At 30.7% G+C, this 20,461-nt stretch overlaps 1 protein-coding gene and 1 non-coding gene across 2 annotated transcripts; one reads left to right on the plus strand and one right to left on the minus strand.

Annotated features, from left to right (window-relative positions):
- Nucleotides 1-1,983: 1,983 nt before the first annotated feature.
- Nucleotides 1,984-16,134, plus strand: LOC145945125 (proto-oncogene tyrosine-protein kinase ROS-like). Its single transcript, XM_083053953.1, has 10 exons — nucleotides 1,984-2,101; nucleotides 6,029-6,153; nucleotides 9,455-9,605; nucleotides 10,170-10,251; nucleotides 10,363-11,025; nucleotides 11,259-12,682; nucleotides 12,850-12,951; nucleotides 13,109-13,302; nucleotides 15,007-15,477; nucleotides 15,765-16,134. Exons 1-10 carry the CDS (start codon nucleotides 1,984-1,986, stop codon nucleotides 16,095-16,097), a joined length of 3,663 nt encoding a protein of 1,220 aa, XP_082910079.1. The 3' UTR covers nucleotides 16,098-16,134.
- Trnaa-ggc (transfer RNA alanine (anticodon GGC)) lies at nucleotides 8,873-8,948 on the minus strand. The gene has a single exon. It is a non-coding gene; the product is annotated as a tRNA-Ala (tRNA).
- Nucleotides 16,135-20,461: the final 4,327 nt, after the last annotated feature.

A 20,461-nucleotide genomic window follows, 5' to 3' on the forward strand; every position in this document is an offset into this window, starting at 1 on the left:
CGCCCGTCAACGTAAGACCATACCGCCTTCCCGAGAAGCATAAAACAGAAGTAAATAAGCAAGTGCAAGGAATGCTAAAAGACCAAATTATTAGAACAACCATGAGTCAATGGAATGCTCCATTATTAGTAGTGCCGAAAAAAGCCGATGCGTCAGGAAAACAAAGACTCAGGGTAGTAGTAGACTTCCGAAAAGTTAACGATTTAACTATAGGCGACTCATTTCCCCTGCCTAATATTACCGATATATTGGACCAGTTAGGGAACGCCAAATATTTTACGACGCTTGATCTAGCATCAGGATATCACCAGATACCGATGGCTGAGCGCGATAAAAACAAAACCGCCTTTTCAACCCCCTATGGATACTACGAGTTCAACCGAATGCCGTTTGGATTAAAAAACGCGCCTGCGACCTTCCAACGATTAATGAATTCGGTACTAACAGGGATACAAGGGCTCAGATGTCTCGTTTATCTCGACGACATCGTAATATACGGATCCAGTTTAGAGGATCATAACAAAAGACTCGTGGAAGTACTACAGAGATTACGAAAACATAATTTAAAATTGCAACCGGAAAAGTGCGAATTTTTACGTAAAGAAGTAATATACTTAGGGCATATTATTTCCGAGAACGGCATATTACCCGATCCGTCGAAACTAGACGCGGTAAAAAATTTTCCGACGCCACAAAAAATAAAAGACATACAATCGTTTATCGGACTAGCGGGCTACTATCGCAAATTCATTGAAGATTTCTCGCGAATCGCGAAACCGTTAACAAAACTAACAAAAAAGACGGAAGTTTTTGTATGGGGAAACGAACAACAAATCGCGTTCGACACCCTAAAAGAAAAATTAATGACCGCGCCAGTGTTAAAATATCCGGACTTCATCGAAGAATTCAACGTGACCACCGATGCCTCCGACTACGCAATCGGAGCCGTGCTGTCACAGGGACCGGTAGGCAATGACCGACCTATCGCTTACGCCAGCCGAGTATTATCTCGGGCAGAGCAAAATTATAATACGACCGAAAAAGAATTGTTAGCAATCGTATGGGCAGTTAAACATTTTCGACCATATGTCTATGGAACAAAATTTAAAATAATAACCGACCATAAACCTCTAATTTGGCTATTTAACGTCACGGACCCCGGATCAAGACTCATCCGCTGGAGATTAAAATTAGAAGAATACGATTACGAGATAATTCACAAGGCCGGACGAGCAAACGCGAACGCCGACGCGCTAAGTCGACACGTAACTCGAGATGCAAGCGAGAAAAGAGAGAGAGAAATCTTCAAAGTAGAAGAAGAGGAAGAAGAGAGAAGAAAAACTCGCCGATAACGCTAGAGTATATACCGAAGAGGAGAAACAACAAATACTCTACGAATATCATGATGCACCCACAGGAGGACATCAGGGAATCGAACGCACAATAAAAAGAATTCGATTAAAACATAACTGGCCAGGATTAACAAGAGACGTCGAAAAATATATCTCGAAATGCGAATCCTGCCAGAAAAATAAATTATCGCGACGAGTAAAAGCACCCCTCATTATTACGGACACGCCGAGTAAACCATTTGAGAAATGCGCGCTAGATATAGTTGGACCGTTAACAATTACTAATAACGGAAATAAATATTTACTAATTTTCCGAGATAATTTAACAAAATTTAGCAAAGCGATACCGATCGCAAACCAAGAAGCTAACACGATCGCGAAAGAATTCGCCACGAAAATAATTTTCGAATACGAAATTCCCGAAAAAATTCTAACCGACCAAGGAACAAATTTTGTAAGTGAAATATTTAAGAATACGTGCAAATTACTTAAAATCGATAAAATTCAGACAACAGCTTATCACCCCGAAAGCAACGGAGCATTAGAGCGTTCACACCGTACGTTAGCCGAATATTTAAGACACTATATAAATGCCGACCAAACAGACTGGGATGAGTGGACTCCCTACGCAATGTTTACGTATAACACGACCCCACACACGGCTACGGGGCATACACCTTTCGAATTAGTATACGGGCATCAAGCGGACCTACCGACAGCTCTAGCGAGACCGCCCAAACTAACGTATAGTTACGACGACTACTCGCAAGAATTAAAAGAAAGAATACGGCCGTCAAATCAACTCGCGAAAGAGAATATTAAAGAAGACAAAATAAAAGCCAAAGGGTACTACGATAAATCCGCGAAAGAAACAAAATTTAAGATAGGCGACAAAGTACTAGTATACGACGAGACGCTTCGACGGGGACGATCGAAAAAATTAGATGCACTATGGGCAGGACCTTACGTAATAACCGAAAAGAATTCCGACGTAAACTACACAATTAAAAAAGGAAGAAAAGCAGTGCGCATGCATACGAATAGACTAAAGCTATTTATAGAAAACTAATACTTACTGTTATATACTTACTGTGATCCGACAACAATATATACTATTTTGCGTTTCCCTTTAATTGCGCAACCGACCTATGATATTGTAAAAGTAATAAAATTCCCCACACCATCCTATAATAATGTATACAATTATATCAAAATAGATAATCAAATAATTGTTATAGATAAAGAAAAATTAACATATGCGACAATGACGGAAAGCGAATTGCGAAATTGTAATAAAATTAATACACAATATGTATGTAAACGCAATTCACCTATACACCGCGTAGATTTAGACGCACCATGCGAAATTCAAATGTATACGCAGCGACAACATTATCAGAGCAAATGTAATGTAAGACACTATGTCTCGACCCACATGTTATGGATAGCATTACACCAAGAGCACACTTGGTTATACTCGACGGACGCCGAACAAACGATAACCATACAATGTGACGGTCAGCTCGAAAATAAAATAATAAGAAACGATTATAAAACTACATTGTAAACGGGAATTATAACTGTACGTAGCATTAGAAATAATCTTAACAAAAATAAGATAAGAAAGCGAAAAACTTCGTACCTCCGTTTTTCTTTTTTTTACGGGGGAGGAATGTTATAGCCCGAACTATAACCAGTAGTTATTAGAAATTAGAATTTACTGAATATCTTTATAGAATACTGTAAAACATTTTTGCTTATAAAAGAGCGCTCTCGACAAACGCTCGTCGCGTGAAAACGCTAACGTAGCGAGACACGCGCGAAGCACCGGAAATCGCGAGCTGCAAGCGAAGGCCAGGGACTTCGACCTGCTTCGCTTGCAATTAGACCAAAAACGCGTGAGTATTGTTAACCAATCAGGGACTTGTTTCCAAGGGCCTCGCCCGAAAGAAATCCAAGAAACAAAGAGGATATAGGACGGAGAGCCCGCCCGCGAAGGCAGTCTCGAATAAAACTCCTAAACATCAAGACGGAGTCTCGAATAAAACTCCTAAACATCAAGACGGAGTCTCGAATAAAACTCCTAAACATCAAGACGGAGTCTCGAATACAATTCCTAAACATCAAGACGTGGTCGCTAATAAGAATCCGGAACATCAGGACGAGACTCACTAATAAAAAATCTGAATCATTAAGAGAATTACTAATAAACGCTCGTTAGCCAAACATCGAATGTTACGCGAATATATATATATATATATATATATATATATATTTAAAGAAAGGTCGAGAAATAAAGTGAAACCAAATTTAATCAGAAATAAGAGTCGATTTAATCAAAAGAAGAGAGTATAATCTTCCTATCTTCCTACGACGTCCCGGTCGACCCGAGGATCCTCATCCTTAATTCGGCGCAACCCCAGTGCCTTGTTCGAGGCACACAACACTTTTCTTGATAACTTTTTGGACCAGAGCTTCAAAGATCTTCCAAAATCCCTAGATTTTCTGACGAAAACGTTATGGTCATTCTCGTTAGCATTAACACTTTTAATAAAACGCATAACGTTTGTAACGGTTCTAACATAACAATTTTCCTTTCTTGTAGATATAATATTTATACTCGATCGGCTTTCATACGATTCTCGACTATGACCATGAAATGTTCCATGTAATCTTCACAATGATTTAATTTAAATACTACTAATCGAATTGATGTTTCTTCATGTATCTCGATAAATTTCGAATTTTTATCTCTTACTTGATTAAACTCTATTTCAAGATCGATTATAATGATTTATATGATCAAACTATATAACTATATAATATATTCTCTTCGATTAAACCCAATGTACAATGTAACGAGTGTAGTATATTCGATTGTATCAAAAACAATAATAGGTTTGGTAGATGTTAAATCAGAATCACCAGTAATATAAAAACAAATTAATGGCACCTTATCTCTCGACCAAACTGGCAGTATTTATTAAGAAAATCACAACGTTTCGACCTCTATATTTGGTCCTTATCAAGTGATCTGTACAGCAAGATTTTATATCATTAATGAGGGATTAACAAATGAAATAATTAATTTCCACTTACATAGTTTCTTAAAGTTATACACTTATGTCAAATTGATACGCGTCATGCTAGACAGACAATTAACACTTTTTAAAGAAAGCAGCTATTTGAGGCGTTAATTTGCTAATTCAATTTTCATATTAATATACATTTCATATTAATATATTAAGTAAAAGTAATGTTTTAAATAATATGTTACAATATTTTAAACTGGATTAATATTTTTGACAGTTATAAACTGATTTCTGTAAAAAAAATATTATTTGCGAATAAGATATTATAGCGTATCATTTTACAACGTATTACTATTTTAATATTCTTAATATATTATTATTTTAAAATTTAATTAACAAATAAACTTTTCATTAATATTTTTTGACAGACATCAGCTATTTAATAAGTTTATACAGATTTAATGAACGTATCAATGACGCATAAAAACCCAATACCTTAATTATTTATTAATTAATTCGTATTGCATAATTCATATTGATTAATTGATTCGTATTGCACAAAAGTATTCAAATAGGATCTGGATTCATGAACCTACGCTAATCTCTTTAATCATGATTTTAATACGATGTTCGAATTCGATTGTTCGATAGCAGAACACAAAATTTATTGCATTAAAGTAAGCTTGTAGAAGTTTTTGCTTATAATAAATTATTCTTAAATGTCAAGATCTTTTTTTATTTTAAACCGGACCTTACTTTAAAAATGCGCCTCATATAGGATATATATATATATATATATATATATATATATATATATATATATAGAATATAATTATTCGTGAAAGCTGTTGGAATAAGTAACTGTTGGAAGAAACACTGACAATGAGTGTCATCGATCAAGCAGAGAGAAGTGAATCATAAACAGAGCGCAGCAAATAAAGCATGATCAGATCGGTCTAGTCTGCGGAGTCAGTTACGATTGCGATTGCCACGAAAAAAGACAATGTTGCGCGTCATTTGATTCAAATACTGTTATATAAATATCACACAACAATATGCACAAATAGTGGATTTTAAAAACATGCATAGTATACAATATACAATATGCATAAAAAAAGTAATCATAATTGTTTATATTTTTAGTGAAACAAAAAATATGACAAATATCAACGTGGATAATATTTTATGCTTGAATAGCGGTGAAAGTGATAAAAAATTAATTTTCTATAATTTTTGGATTACTTATAAATTGTTCAATTATCTTTTTATTGATTATATTTTTACGAAATATTTAAAAAAATTAGAAAAAAGATATATTATTATCTTCGATACAATCAATAGTGAATACGTGTCGTTTTGTATTGTTATTGATTCTCATCGAAAAATTATAAAAATTACCTTTTACTTACTAGAAGTTTTCTCATATGATCTAAGATATATGTATATTAATAATAAAAATATTTTTATAATTGTAAGATAATAATGCGATTCGCAAACTAAATTCTAAAGAATTCATCGAGCACATAATAAAGTATCGAGTCGATTAGATCAAATCTGAATCATCCATAGAATAAAAAGAAAAACAATACTGGTGACTAAAAATTGAGCGCCAACATTCACCGAAATTATTATGTTTAAGTTGAGATTATACGTTGAAAAGTTTAATGCTGGTGAAGGCAGCTATCGCGATTTTGACACAGAATCATACCGTTCTGGACAATCCTCAGGAAAAGTGCCTTTCTGTGTGTCCAGATTTAAATTTCACGCAGGTAAGAGATTTTTTTCGCTTCATTAAAAAACAATTAAATGTTATTACAAGTAATAGTGCAGTTTATTTGAGTAACTAAAACGTGTAATATAATAATATCACATACTATATAATGAAATAAAACTATACAAAAAACTAAAAAGTATGATGCAATGAGAAAGGATGTATAGAACTTGAAAATTTTATTTTGCTTATAAATGGATGTATAATTTGTATTGTAGCAGGTATACTTTGCGGGATGAGGAATGCAGTGATAAATAATAACACTTGATTAGACTAAAAAATGTAATCACAGTGCAACGGACGGAAAATAAGTCAAGACAGGACAAAAAGACATACGCTAAAGCTATATAAGAGAGCGCATACTCGATACATAAGTTACTATAGGGGCAGCACTTGATATAGTACTAACCTCAAGCGCCATATATGAATTTATAGAGATATAAATTAAATTCTAACAAATATAGTACAAAATTAATCTTAATTAAGACGAAATATTAAAATTTGACTGTATTATGTTTGTGTTTCTATTGCTATTTTTAAGAATAATAATTATTAATATTAAAGAGATTCTCTGTTAATTTTTCACTATTTTGATACATACATACTGTATATGACACTTGAATTGAGTTTTATGATTTTTCATCAATTTGTAAAAAGATCTTATTTACTTTATTAAATATTTATAATAATTTAATGATATATATATAATAAGACTTGTAAAATAATTTTTATTTAACTAAATTAATTCAAAGAGTCAGCGTCATTTTGATGTGTCAAGGATAGTTACATTTGTGCTATACTGGGTGTCCGGTAATAGTCGCATCAACCGTCATGTGCAGGTAGAGCTAGTTAAACCTAGTAGAAAAGTCCTCTACCATTTTGCGATATTCTCAATAATAAGAGAGAAATAAATTAAAGAAAATCAGCCAATTCGCGCGATGATAAGCGTGCGGCGAGAAGAGACAGCCCACTCGGGGGTCCAGAGTTAGCGCTACTCGTATGGAGTTACTGTCTTTTGTAAAGTACTCCTCCCCGCTTCATCGCGCGCTTAGCAACCGTGTAACATTATACTGTTTCTTTTCGCCGCATGCTTGGTAACGACATAAAACTGGGCTGTCTCTTCTCGCCGTCGTCACGCGAATTGGTCGATCTTTATTAATTATTATCTCTCTTATTATTGAGAATATCGCAAAATGGTAGAGGACTTTTCTACTCGGTTTAACTAGCTCTACCTGCACACGACGGTTGAGGCGACTATTACCGGACACCCTGTATACATATAAAGGAATGTCGACTATATTGGTACAATAAAATTCAAATTGTATCAATTAACTTTATAGGGCCAATAGTTAAATGAACAATATACGTAACAGCAATCTAACTAGTAAAAATTTATAGATGTATTTACACGAACGCACGCACGTGTGGACGCATACTTACACACACATACACACATACACACACACTTACACACACGCTATGCGCCAAATCCAACCAGCAACCTTGTGGTGCGTGTCGGGTAATACTAATGCTGGCGGTAAATGGAAAAAATGTATGGGTAACTTTCATATGTAATAACTACGCGAAAAAAAATCGTATGAACTTTGCTTTTTTTTCAATTTGTAGTAAAAAGTCCACATTTTACGATAGTTATGATAAGATTTGCGAAAACAATTTATTTTACCCCGTGGAGTGCGTCAAAATACGCAATTTTTTAGAGACAAAACACGTCCTTACTTTTGAAGCAGTAGCGTACGGGGGAGGAGGATAAATTAAAAATCTGACCAATAGTTTGTAAAGTAGAGACTTCAAGCTTGACAGTGAAAAAAAAAATTTTTTAATCCGATCATTTTTAGCGGAGTTATGCTTATTTGAAATTATGCGAAATTTTGACTTAAAATACATATGCGTTAATTTTGTTGACAAGTGTAGATATCCATTTAAATAGTTATATGTAGAATATGCACATATTCTTATATATAGTGGTAATGGTAATCGAAGGTATATGGTATCATGTTCTCTAGAATTTGTTTGCGTTAAAAGATATAACAATAATCAAAAAGAATTTCGACAAAATTTTAAGTACAAAAATTTATATAATTTGTATAATCACATATATACACATAAAAGACAATATTTTAAACATTTTTATTCTTGAAATACAAACGTTATTATTGAAATTTTAATCCTAACTGACGGATTATTAAAAAGTAAACTCGCTTGTTCTAAAAAGTTAACTAACAATCGCTAAAAGATTAAATAATTAGCTCTAACTATCAGCAAAATTGCTTCAGGAATCGAAGAGAGTAACATTTTCATATATCATTTGTTAAAATGGAACCAATTATGAATTCTTATTAAATAATCCTTATTCTGCCTATTCTGTGTGACTTTTTTATTAATATAAGAATCATATTTGATATTTTGCAAGAAAATATGTTGAAAAATAATAGAAATAAATATTTTAGAAATGAAATTACATAATATTTAACACATTATAAATGAGGAATGGAATTATAAATAAAAATATCATGTTTATATTTTTACAAAACAAAAAATTTTATAACAAGGTTAAGATTTTATTGACCAACACTGACTAAGACTAATTCTTATATTATAAGACTTTTTATTTGGGAATAATCTCAATTCGAGATTTATTTCCCGAATCCCCTCTAACCCCCCTATAGAATTATAGGCGAGAAAAATATAGATCCGAAAGTCGCTGAATCGGGAATCGAACCCGAGACCTTTCGCTTGCCGGGCGACTGCTCTCACCAACTGAGCTATTCAGACCCTTGCGTTTCAGGGACTGCGAACCGGGCGGACGTGTATCCGACGCGGGTCCGCGATCTCGTGGAATACCTTTTGTACCGTTGCCAAAGTTAATTATATAGTTTGATTACACTACGGCTGTCTTGTTTGTCGCGTACCCTGCCTGAAAGCGTATACCATCCCCTTCCGCCTTCCTGACACCAGGACTCGTTGAGTTCCCACGAGGTAACCTCGTGAAATAGCTCAGAGATATCGCGGACCCGCGTCGGATACACGTCCACCCGGTTCGCAGTCCCGGAAACGCAAGGGTCTGAATAGCTCAGTTGGTGAGAGCAGTCGCCCGGCAAGCGAAAGGTCTCGGGATAAAAAAAATTTTATGCTCATTTTAGTTATTTCGACATATATGTTATTTTTTATGGTAATCTTATTTATATATATTTTTATATTTACTATTTTATTTAAAGATACCGTGGAATTTCTGGCCTAGCTGCCTTACTTATTTCTTTTTTATGTTATATTTCATTAAGGATATTCCAGTGCCCGAAAACAACAATCATCTCATTTTACAAAATCTCCAGCCGGATCAGAATTATTCTGATAGCGTGACTATAAGAAATGAAGTCAATGAAGTCGATGAAGTTACATTTGCAAATATGTCCATGAACCCTGAATCTATTGGTAAGATGCAATGAATATATAGAACGTTAATAAAAAATTAACAAAAAATTTAAAAGTTGTAAGTATAATGTAAATTTAAGAGAGTAAAAATTAAATTTAAAAAATATCAAACTATTTTCTAATAACAAAGATAATATAAAATTTATTTTGGAAAAGAGAGAAAAAAATGTATACACTGTATGTAAAATAAAGCAGAATTTAGATAACACCATCAATTTCATTATTTTTCTTGTTTGTTTTAAATCTGTCGCAAATAATATACTTCTGATTTGTGAATAAATAGGAAATTTTAGAAAAGTGTTTAGCACTTTATTGGAAGCTTTTTTTATTATAACTTAGCAATTACTTCTCTAACATAAATCTTGAAACACATACATACACACACACATTCACAAGGATTGTATGTTATTTCATTATTTTAAAAACTTGCTATGTTAATTTTGTAATATAAGTTTCTTTTCTTTTTTCTATATTTTCATTGCACGTTAAATTATTATTATTTTTTTTAATTTACCGAGATAATCAACTTAAACATATTAATATGTACCATCTTAAAATCTGTAGGAAAAATTCCAAGCGAGCCAAGAGCATTCGTAGAGTTCAATGGATTTCTAAATGAAAAAATCAACATTTCTGTAACATTCAGGTGAAGAATCTAACTTAGTCTATATCCTTTTTCTCTCTAAAATTTAACATATAAAAATATTAATTTTGTTAAAAAATGTTAAATATGAAAAGACTAAAATTTATCTTACAGATGGAATCGACCTAAATTTGGAAACAAAGTGATACAAGGATATACAGTACAATGTTGGTTCATCGAAAACCTAAAAAAGATTCAAATCTGTGACGACAAAACTATTTTAACTACAATGGAGTGCACAGAACATAATCTAAAACCTAATACAACGTACTATTATCGAGTACGAGCGCATACTAAAGCTGGTGCTGGTCCTTATACGGATTTAATGAACGTATCAACCACGCATGAAAATCCAATACCTCAATTATTAATAAAAACAAACAGAAGTATCAAAATATGGGACCTAGATTCAAAAACCTACGTTAATAACTTTAATATCCCTAATGACAATTTTATTACAAGAGATGTCGCTTATTCTGTAGCAGAACATAAAATTTATTGGCTCCAGTCGATTATTAATGTGCTTGAGTATACAAAAGATTTAATGATATGGGATATGAATACAAATAATATTACAAAAATAACTAGCCTTAAAACAAATTCACGCAATCTCTGCATCGACTGGATAGAAAGAAATCTATATTGGATGGAATATGACGACTCAGCAAAATCCATTATAAAGCTGGACTTAACAATGTGGCAAAATGGCATAGTCAAATATGATAAGATTTTTAGCAGAGAAAATCTTATTTATTTAACTATACAGCCGTCTATGAGGTACGTTAACTTTTATTCACTTGAAAAAATGAACATTTTTGTCTCTTTCAGTTAGGAATTTATATTATTTTCCAATTTTGCAGTAATTCACTATGATTTTGTAATAAAGATAAAGAATCATAAAATTATTAATTATCATAAAATTGTAACAACCTAAGCTTATTATTCTTTTAACTTCATGATTAAAATTATATTTTATAATACACATTTAGAATAATATATATATTTTCCAGATTTTTATATTGGATAGAAGAGTTTTTAGGTATGCAGTTTGTAATAATGAAATCGGATCTTGACGGAAAAAATGTGCAACCTTTTTTAGAAACCAATACGACCTTCTGTGCATACGATGTATCATTTTCAAGATTTTATTATGATATGATACTTGACATCACAGAGGAGCCGCTAATATACTGGCTAGAAAGACATGAATTATTTGTGGCGAACATTAAAATAAATAAATGCAATTCAATTTCAATCGCTGAAATTGGCACGATGTTTACGTCACATTTGATAATTGATAAAACAAACATTTATGCAAATAGATATAATGTAAATACATCATCAGGTACTTATCTTTATATTTTAAAAAAGAAGTATGCACTTCTCGACAGTGAAAAAAACGCATCTAAACACGTGCAAATAATAAAAAGCACGGATCACTTTGCTCCCATAATATCGTTTGGTAAATCATCCTCCTTACAACCATATCCTCGGACGGAATGCCTTACGCCTGATGAAAAGTATTATAATATTACAATAGTAAAAATAACAGCGCAAAATATTGTTTTGAACTTTACAAAACCAAATCGCAAACACAAATGCAAAAACAACATACCTACTATTAAATATATCATCTACGTAAGCTGTTTGAATAATAATCTTCATAACAAGTTCGATGAATTCTATATACAGACATACGAGCAATATTATGATATTCAGAATTTAACACCGTTTACAAAATACAAGCTGAAGCTAGCTGTGAGCAATTTTTACTTTGATCAATTATCGATGGACCTGCAATTCCGATCGGAAGTCATACTAAGAACTAACGAAAGCAAACTCAATGCACCAGAAAATGTGAACGTTCAGGTTCTGACGCCGACTATAGCGGCAGTTTATTGGATTCCACCCACGAAACTGAATTGTGCGACAGTAACTTATAGAGTATATTGGGAGTCAATTAACTTGGTGAACAGCACGCAACCGATAGAAGAACCATTTATTAATAATAAAGTAGACAACAAATTTTTTACAATAATTCAACCGTTGCTGCCAGAACAGAAATACTTTGTATATGTACGTGTGTATCCAGCTAACTACAGCAATTTATATAATGACAGTTTGAGCAAAACTGTATACACGTACTCGGAACCGAACAATATTACTTTGAGCGGAGTTAACAAAAACAATATGAATATTTCGTGGATTACTAGCGTTAATCTGACGATACATTACATACTGGAATACAAAAATGATGTGATGCAAAAGAGGCAAATCGCAGATAATTTTGAGACGAATAATGATGAGACAGTAATGTATTATATAGAAAACTTGCTACCGGCAACTTTATACAAGTTTCGTTTGATACTGACATATCCTAAGTACGAGAACTTTACATGGCCATCTGATGAGAGATTTAGTTTTCAAACACTTGGTAAGCAAATATGATAATATGTAGATATTTTAATATGATCTGTTTATTTGATATACATATGAATGTATTACAGAATTTTAAGAATTAAAGATTTTTAATAATAAAATTATAAGTAGAAATATTCAAATAAGACAAAAAAATTAAAACTATATTTTTATGTAACAAAGGTGACGATTCAATAATTCGAGCTACGCAATATAATCTAACATTGATGTTAAGCCTTGCTGCTATCGTTATTGTAATCTGCATCTGCTACTTTATTTATTGTTGTAAGTATATTTGATACACATTTTTTTAATTACAAATTATGATTAATGTAATAAGTAGAGTGATTTTTCAAAAAAATATGAACTTATTTGTTAAAAGAATAAAATTTAAAATTTGCAATGCATAATATTATTTTAATATATTATAATTTTATAACAGTATACCGACAACGCAATGAAGATAACGAGCAAGTTTTGACTAGGATTCTACATGAGGTACTTATCGGAAACGTTCAGCATAATGCGCTATACAGTCCTGCGTTGCAATATAATCCAAATAAATTTATGCTGACTAAAATCAAACGTGAACAAATCACACTAACGAAACTTCTTGGCAGCAGCGCATTCGGAATGGTAAATTTTTCGTAACGTCATATTTTATGTCATTAATGTTTAGATGTAGAAATGAGAAATACACATTTCTTAGTAAATCTAACACCGAAAAAATTGTTTTCTTGAAATGCATTAATAAGTCCTCTTAATAAATAAGAATATTTCCATTTTTTAAATTGAGAATATATTTTTAATTTCTTTTGCAACTTCAGCGCCGCAATAAATAAATATAAGAAATAAATTATAAATTTAAGATGAAAATTAATAAAATATTATTTAAATTTATGAGTTTACAGTTAATATTAAAAATAATAACATAATAAGCAAAAATGTGTATTTAACTATGTCAAATACATAAAAAATATTTAATTAAATGTGTAACATTTAAATATACATGTAATAAGTAACAAATGTCCATTTGTAAGACTGTTTCTTGTTATATCGATTAATAATTTTAATAATACACGGATAAAAAAACATCTCATCAAGTATATATTCTTGCATGTTAAGAATATCTCTTTAGAGAATTTTTCTCCTAAATATTAAGAGGATCTTTTTAGCGCTTATTTTATTGGAAGATATTATAAAGATAAGTGGCATATACTTAAGGTGAGAATACAATTTTTTCGGATATATAAATCAACTTTTTAAAAGAAATAGTAATACATTAATTTTTATGAGACATACATATGCACTTTATTTTTTGTCGTTGAATTATTGAAAATAAATCAAAATATATATTTACTAGCGTTTCGGACCACGCTTCGCGCGGTCCTCAAAGCCTGTATAAAACCTGCTTTAGCAGAGAAAATTAGTTGTTCTGTCTGTTTGACCGCGAATTACTTCTTCATTTATTTATTGATTTTCGTGAAACAGGTATCACATGGTTTTTAATGTTACGGAGATAAATGTTTTTTTTTTTAATTTTTACATCTCCACCCATCCATCCATGCACCCACCTACGCACTTTTGCAAATTTTTAGGTGATGGCTTCTATGTGGATTTTTTAAGTTTTACACCTTTACCCACCCACCCACGCACCCATACATTTATTGACTGATTTGCTATAAATCGGTACCTAAATTTTGCAAATTTTTCGGGGATGACGACGATGCCGGTTTTTTTTAATTTTACAAAGTTTTACACCCTCTTTCAGCCACCTACGCACTCACACATTTATTGACCGATTTTCACGAAAGTTTATGATATGTGTAATTGCATGGGTGGGTGCGTGGGTGGGTGGATGGATGTGTAAAACTTAAAATAATCTCCATCTTCGCCATCCCCCAAAAATTTGCGAAATTTTGGTACTAATTTTGTGAAAATCGGTCAATAATGTGTGAGTGCGTGGGTGAGTGCGTAGGTGGATGAGTGGGGATGTAAAACTTAAGAAAACCACCATCGTCGCCATCCCCGAAAAATTTGCGAAATTTTGGTACCAATTTCGTGAAAATCGGTCCATAAATGCGCATGCGCGTGGGTGGATGCGTGGGTGTATAAAAATTAAAAAAAAGACCACATAGCAGCCTTCCCCGAAGAATTTGCGAAATTTTGGTACCAATTTCGTGAGAATCGGTCCATAAATGTGGAAGTAGTTCGCGGTCAGACAGACAGACAGACAGACAGACAGACGGACGGCACTTATATATAGAGATAATGTTATATAAAATTAAATTATCTTTTCTTGTTTAATAAAAGTTACATTTAATTTTTAATATTTCGTAGGTGTATCAAGGGAATGTCAAGGATTTAGAAGAACCGGGATCAGAGACATCCGTTGTCATAAAAATGTTAGAAAATTGTGCTTCCGTCGAAGAAAAAAAGAAATTCTTGCAAGAAGCTAAGCTTATGAGTCACTTTAGACACGAACATGTGTTAAGATTACTATCTGTCTGCTTAGACGAGGATTCTCCATTACTCGTGTTGGAATTAATGGAAACTGATCTGCTAAAATATTTGAGAGAGTGTCGAATATTACAACCTTCTGATTTACACGCTTTGCGTCTTCAAGATCTGCTCGCTATGTGCGAAGATGTTGCGCGAGGCTGTTGCTATTTAGAAGAGCTGCGCTTTGTGCATAGAGATCTCGCGTGCCGAAATTGTTTAGTGTCTGCGAGAGATCGTGAGAATCGTATCGTCAAAATCGGTGATTTCGGACTTGCTAGAGATATTTACAGAAATGACTATTACCGCAAGGTAGATATAATTAATTAAAAAAGATGAAACTTTTTGAAAGTGTTTTTCTATTGTAGCGTCTTTATATTATTATATTATATCTTTAAGTCAAATAGAATTTAAGAAAAATGAAGACTATGCATATATTTTTATATATATTTCTCCAATATATATGTATATAATGTATAATGCAAAATATTAGTAAACAAAATGTATAATGCAAAATATTAGTTTTTTGCTTAAGAATACTTATTGCAAAAATGGATAATTAGAATAGGAGATTTATCTTTGTTAAAATTTTATTTTAGGAAGGAGAAGGTCTGCTTCCTGTTCGCTGGATGGCACCGGAATCCCTAGTGAACGGAATATTTACTTCTCAGAGCGATGTTTGGTCATTCGGAGTCCTAATGTGGGAGATTACATCATTGGGTGACCAACCTTACTCTACAAAATCTAATCTCCTCGAAGTGATAAGTTACGTACGCGAGGGAGGCAAGTTGCAGATGCCTCTCGGTTGTCCATCCTCATTATATCAGTTGATGCAGCGTTGCTGGGGTGTAGCAAATGCTAGACCAAATTTTAAACTTTGTCTGAACAATATTATAGATCTAAGAAGTGACGCAGAATTGCATCCAATATGAATATTATCTAGTTGGCACAATTAATTAATTATTTGAACATGTGTATATTAAAGCGAAACAAATTTTTGCACATCTATTTGAGATATTTGAAAATATGTCTGTATTATACGTCTGTATATATATTTACATAAAAAAAACTTTAGCATATATTTCGTTTACTAACACTGAAAAATCAAAAAATAACAACTAGTTATACCAGTGTTCAAATAGATATCTACTTTTGATTTTAGTTATAAATAGGATTTAGAGATAGGTGAAATTACTATAAAATGTGTAATGTACTAAGTTCTATATAAATCATATTTTTAGAAAATCTGTTTTTATATATCTGATCAAAATTCTTCATGCATATCAAAAATATTTTGTATGTCAAACAGGAAATAAAGAAGGACGCGAGAATGGGTTAATAAAGGTTAATAAGAATTTACATACATCTGTTTCTCTTAGCAAATAAGTCATGGAAAGCCTGACTCTTTTGTTGGATTAGCTTAGTCTAATAATTCGTCTAATAATTATAATTTATATTCTAATAATTTGGTTTACGTATTAGTTTCAGATTACTCAGTTAATTTCTTTAAGTAAAAGTGGCTCTATCTTAATTCAACTTCTTTTTCCATGAATGCGTTTATTATCACTGACACTTTTAACAATGTTTATATTTCACAATAAACGTTTTTATTATCATTTTCTTTATGATTATACAAATTTTATAAATTCCTGTAATTATAAACATTTTTATAAATATTTTTTAATGTAAACAAATTTTTTGGGGAGCACAATGCTATAAACTTTTGACAATGTTATAACTTTTGATTTATGTCTCATGAAAATATGTACATACATATATGGCATATATGTATATATGTATATGTATTAAATATATATCTATATATATAATTTTTTTATAGTCAAGTCAGTATAGAAGTGGTATTAAATGTGCTTATCAATAATGCGTATACTGGTAAACAATTATTTGGCGAATTAAATTTTATACATTTTTTATTATAAAATTTTTGTTATAATTACTTATTTTTTATCACAATGTATTACATATCATATATTGTAAATGATGTACGTATTTTTCTGTTTCTTTCGGAGATATCTTGTATATCAATATAATTTATGCTAATTAAATTTAATAAACTCGTTTTTCGTGATAATTAATTACAAAATTTCTGATTGATAAAACAATCAAAAATAAAATAATATTTATTTTAGGTACGTGAATTTGGGAAAAAATATAAGACCCTCATATTTAAAATATAGTATTCACTACAAGTTAATAACACGTTCTCATAAAATGGACGATCAGATGCAATTTTTTCACCGTTAGTTCGAATGAGAGAATCGAGAAGCTCAATACGTATATAATATAAATACAGTAAAACACTCATTTTTATTAAATGTCCAATAATATATCATAAATATTTAAAATAATTTTTTACATATTTTAATGTTTTATATATTTATTATTTATTTATAAATTACCTGTTTCTTACGTGAGCACTTGATTTCAATTATTATTTTGATTATTTCTAATTATATTGTATTATATTGTGAATGTGTTTAAATGTATTTAATGTTAAATTAGTTTTTATACATTATTCAGTTTTATTATTTATATAAACATTAATAATATTTACGTAATGCTTATTATACATATATGTATATGTATGTGTATATGATATTATGTATATTAATTATACTTATAACACTCTATTAAATATTAATATAAAGATATGTTAAATAATATCCTTTCTGTAAAAAAGGCATGCAAAGTCGATTCTCGCATGTATTGTTGCCGCTTTTCCGCGTTGCTGATTGGTTGTCTCGATTTGTGTTGTGTGTTATATTCGTAGCATTGAACGGCTGTCAACGCAAAGGTTAATAGTTTGACAGTTAAAGGCCATCCATAAGACTGTTTGACAGTATATAAAATAACTAATAATAATAAGTCCAAATAATTAATAATTTAAATATAAATTATAAATTTAAAAAAAATTATTTAAAAATACATTTTTTTTATTAACTTGAAATAAAATATTAATTAATAATAAAATAATATTAATTAATAATAAAATAACAATATTCATCATATATTCATAAATATAATATTTTATTCCATATAGTACATGAAACATAACGTTTATATTTTATTTTAATTAAGAATTGCTATTAATATAATTGTAATTCTAAACTCACTATATATAATCCTATACATAATAATATTTTCAAATTTGTATACAAAATTGTTTATTTATTTTATTATCGATAAATTAAACATCAGCGAACGATAAAATCCCAATGTAATAATAAAGCAAAAAACGCAATAAATACATATTCAAACTGAGATGAATACCGTAAATCGAATTTTTTAGTTATCATTAATATAAAAAAAATAGATTAGATTTAAATAGATCTAATTATATCTCATTAAATCTGGTTATATGTAAAAAATTGAAATTAAGATCTACTTAGATTTAAGCATATCTATTTGGATCTATTATTTGGATCTATTTGTATCTAAATTATCTATTGCTACATATCTATTTGAATCCAAATTTGGATTCAAATAGATCTACAGCGATAGATACTTTAGATCTTAATAGATTTATAGCGATAGATAATTTCGATCCAAATAGATCTAAATAGATCTAAATAGATGTTGCTTAAATCTAAATAGATCTTAATTTCTATTTTTTTACATCTAACAAAATTTAATTAGATATATTTAGTTCTATTTATAAATCCAATCTTTTTAATGTCTTAAAATATTAACTTTAAAGATCGCATATCCCAGGTAGGAATTCTGAAAAGGCACAGCTTTGGCCCAATCTTGGCACCCCGGTTGCCAGTCTTGGGCGCCGTTTCTCAACCATAACTGGCCCACTTTTGGTTGTATGACGGGATGATAACACCGGCCCGACACTGGCTGCAAGTCTCGGGCCAAATCTGATTACCTATCTTGGGCCAGTAACGGCGTTTACGCGTCCCATGATTGGCCCATAGCTAACTGCCAAGTTTGCCAGTTTCGAGCCATGCAACGGCGTTTGCGCGCACCATTATTGAGCCTGAGCTGATTGAGTCAGTTTTCTCTACCATATTTGTAATCAAAATTTGAATAATTCTAATTAATACAAAATATTTGCAATTATTAAATATTTATTACATTAAATATTTATACACAAGAACTTGTACAAAAAATACATTTAAAAATTTATCGTTTTTTTCTTAATAAGATAATTATTTTTATATGTATTGCGTAAGTCTTTCTGTACTTTTATGATACATTTTTTCTGTTATAAACTATAAAAAAAATAAATCTTTCTTTGGGTATTTTTCAATGTAAAACTATTCTATATTTTTTCACAGAAATAAAAAATATAATTAATAATATATCAATTATTTAATATACCAATTATATATTAATTAATAAAATCAACTGTAATTTAGTTTCATGTGATGAAACTAAATTATAGTTATTTTTTGTCTTTCTTTGAATCATACATTTAACATTTAAACGAACAAAAAATCTAACTACATCTAAGTGTGTTTACTATCTTTAGAGAATAGATTCATGGTGATTTTCTAATAATAATACAAATAATAATAAATTTTGTAAATAAACATAAACACAAAGAATGATAAACTTTAAAACTTAAAACTTTTTTTCCGAATCAACAATCTATGTTACTTTTAATTTTAATCAATATTTAAGTCATTAACCATATTCATCGACAAATATTCATCAACAGAACAAAAACGAAATACAAAAAGAAATGCAAGACAAAAATTTGTTATACAAGAAATATGAATTTAGTATCGATTTTATTTTTTATATTTTTGAATACGAAACTTCATATTATTTATATTATTTCGTAAATAAAATAAAGAATATTATTAGAGATATAATAACAATTCTATTAATCTTAATGAAGTCCAATTAAATTATATCTTTTATCTTTAAACTTTAAAGCAAAATTTGTACTTATGCTGATCTCGATCTTCTTTTGGCTCCAGATTGACGCTCTTTTCTGCCGCCTTTACGATCTTTTGCGCCTGATAACCATTTACTAATTTTTGATTGCAAATTTACTCTGATCCTTCTTCCAACTTATCCATAATAACTTCTTTCATAGTAATACACGTGTGAGTAGTACTAAAATTTCTTTTTGAATATCCACCAGCGCTTCGACCAAAGCCAGAATATTCTAATTCCACTGTTTTATCTAAAGTAGCCGTCATTATTATCGCAATGCAAGAATTTGCCTTGGTTTGTGAATTGATTAGTACTCTAAAGAACGTTCGCTGTAGAAAAGAAAAAGCAAAATTAAGAAAAGAAATATTAAAAAAAGAAAATATTT

The sequence above is a fragment of the Prenolepis imparis genome, unplaced genomic scaffold (genome assembly GCF_030444845.1).
Source record: "Prenolepis imparis isolate NDT839.2.m4 unplaced genomic scaffold, iyPreImpa1.0 SCAF_14, whole genome shotgun sequence".
Lineage (NCBI taxonomy): Eukaryota > Metazoa > Arthropoda > Insecta > Hymenoptera > Formicidae > Prenolepis > Prenolepis imparis.

Bases quoted from the DNA above. Each gene is read 5' to 3' on its own strand.
- LOC145945125 (XM_083053953.1), top strand. From the start codon at position 1,984: ATGTTTACGTATAACACGACCCCACACACGGCTACGGGGCATACACCT. The intron at 2,102-6,028 runs GTTACGACGACT...GTTTAAGTTGAG, and splicing joins ACCGCCCAAACTAACGTATA to ATTATACGTTGAAAAGTTTA. The intron at 11,026-11,258 runs GTACGTTAACTT...TATATTTTCCAG, and splicing joins ACTATACAGCCGTCTATGAG to ATTTTTATATTGGATAGAAG.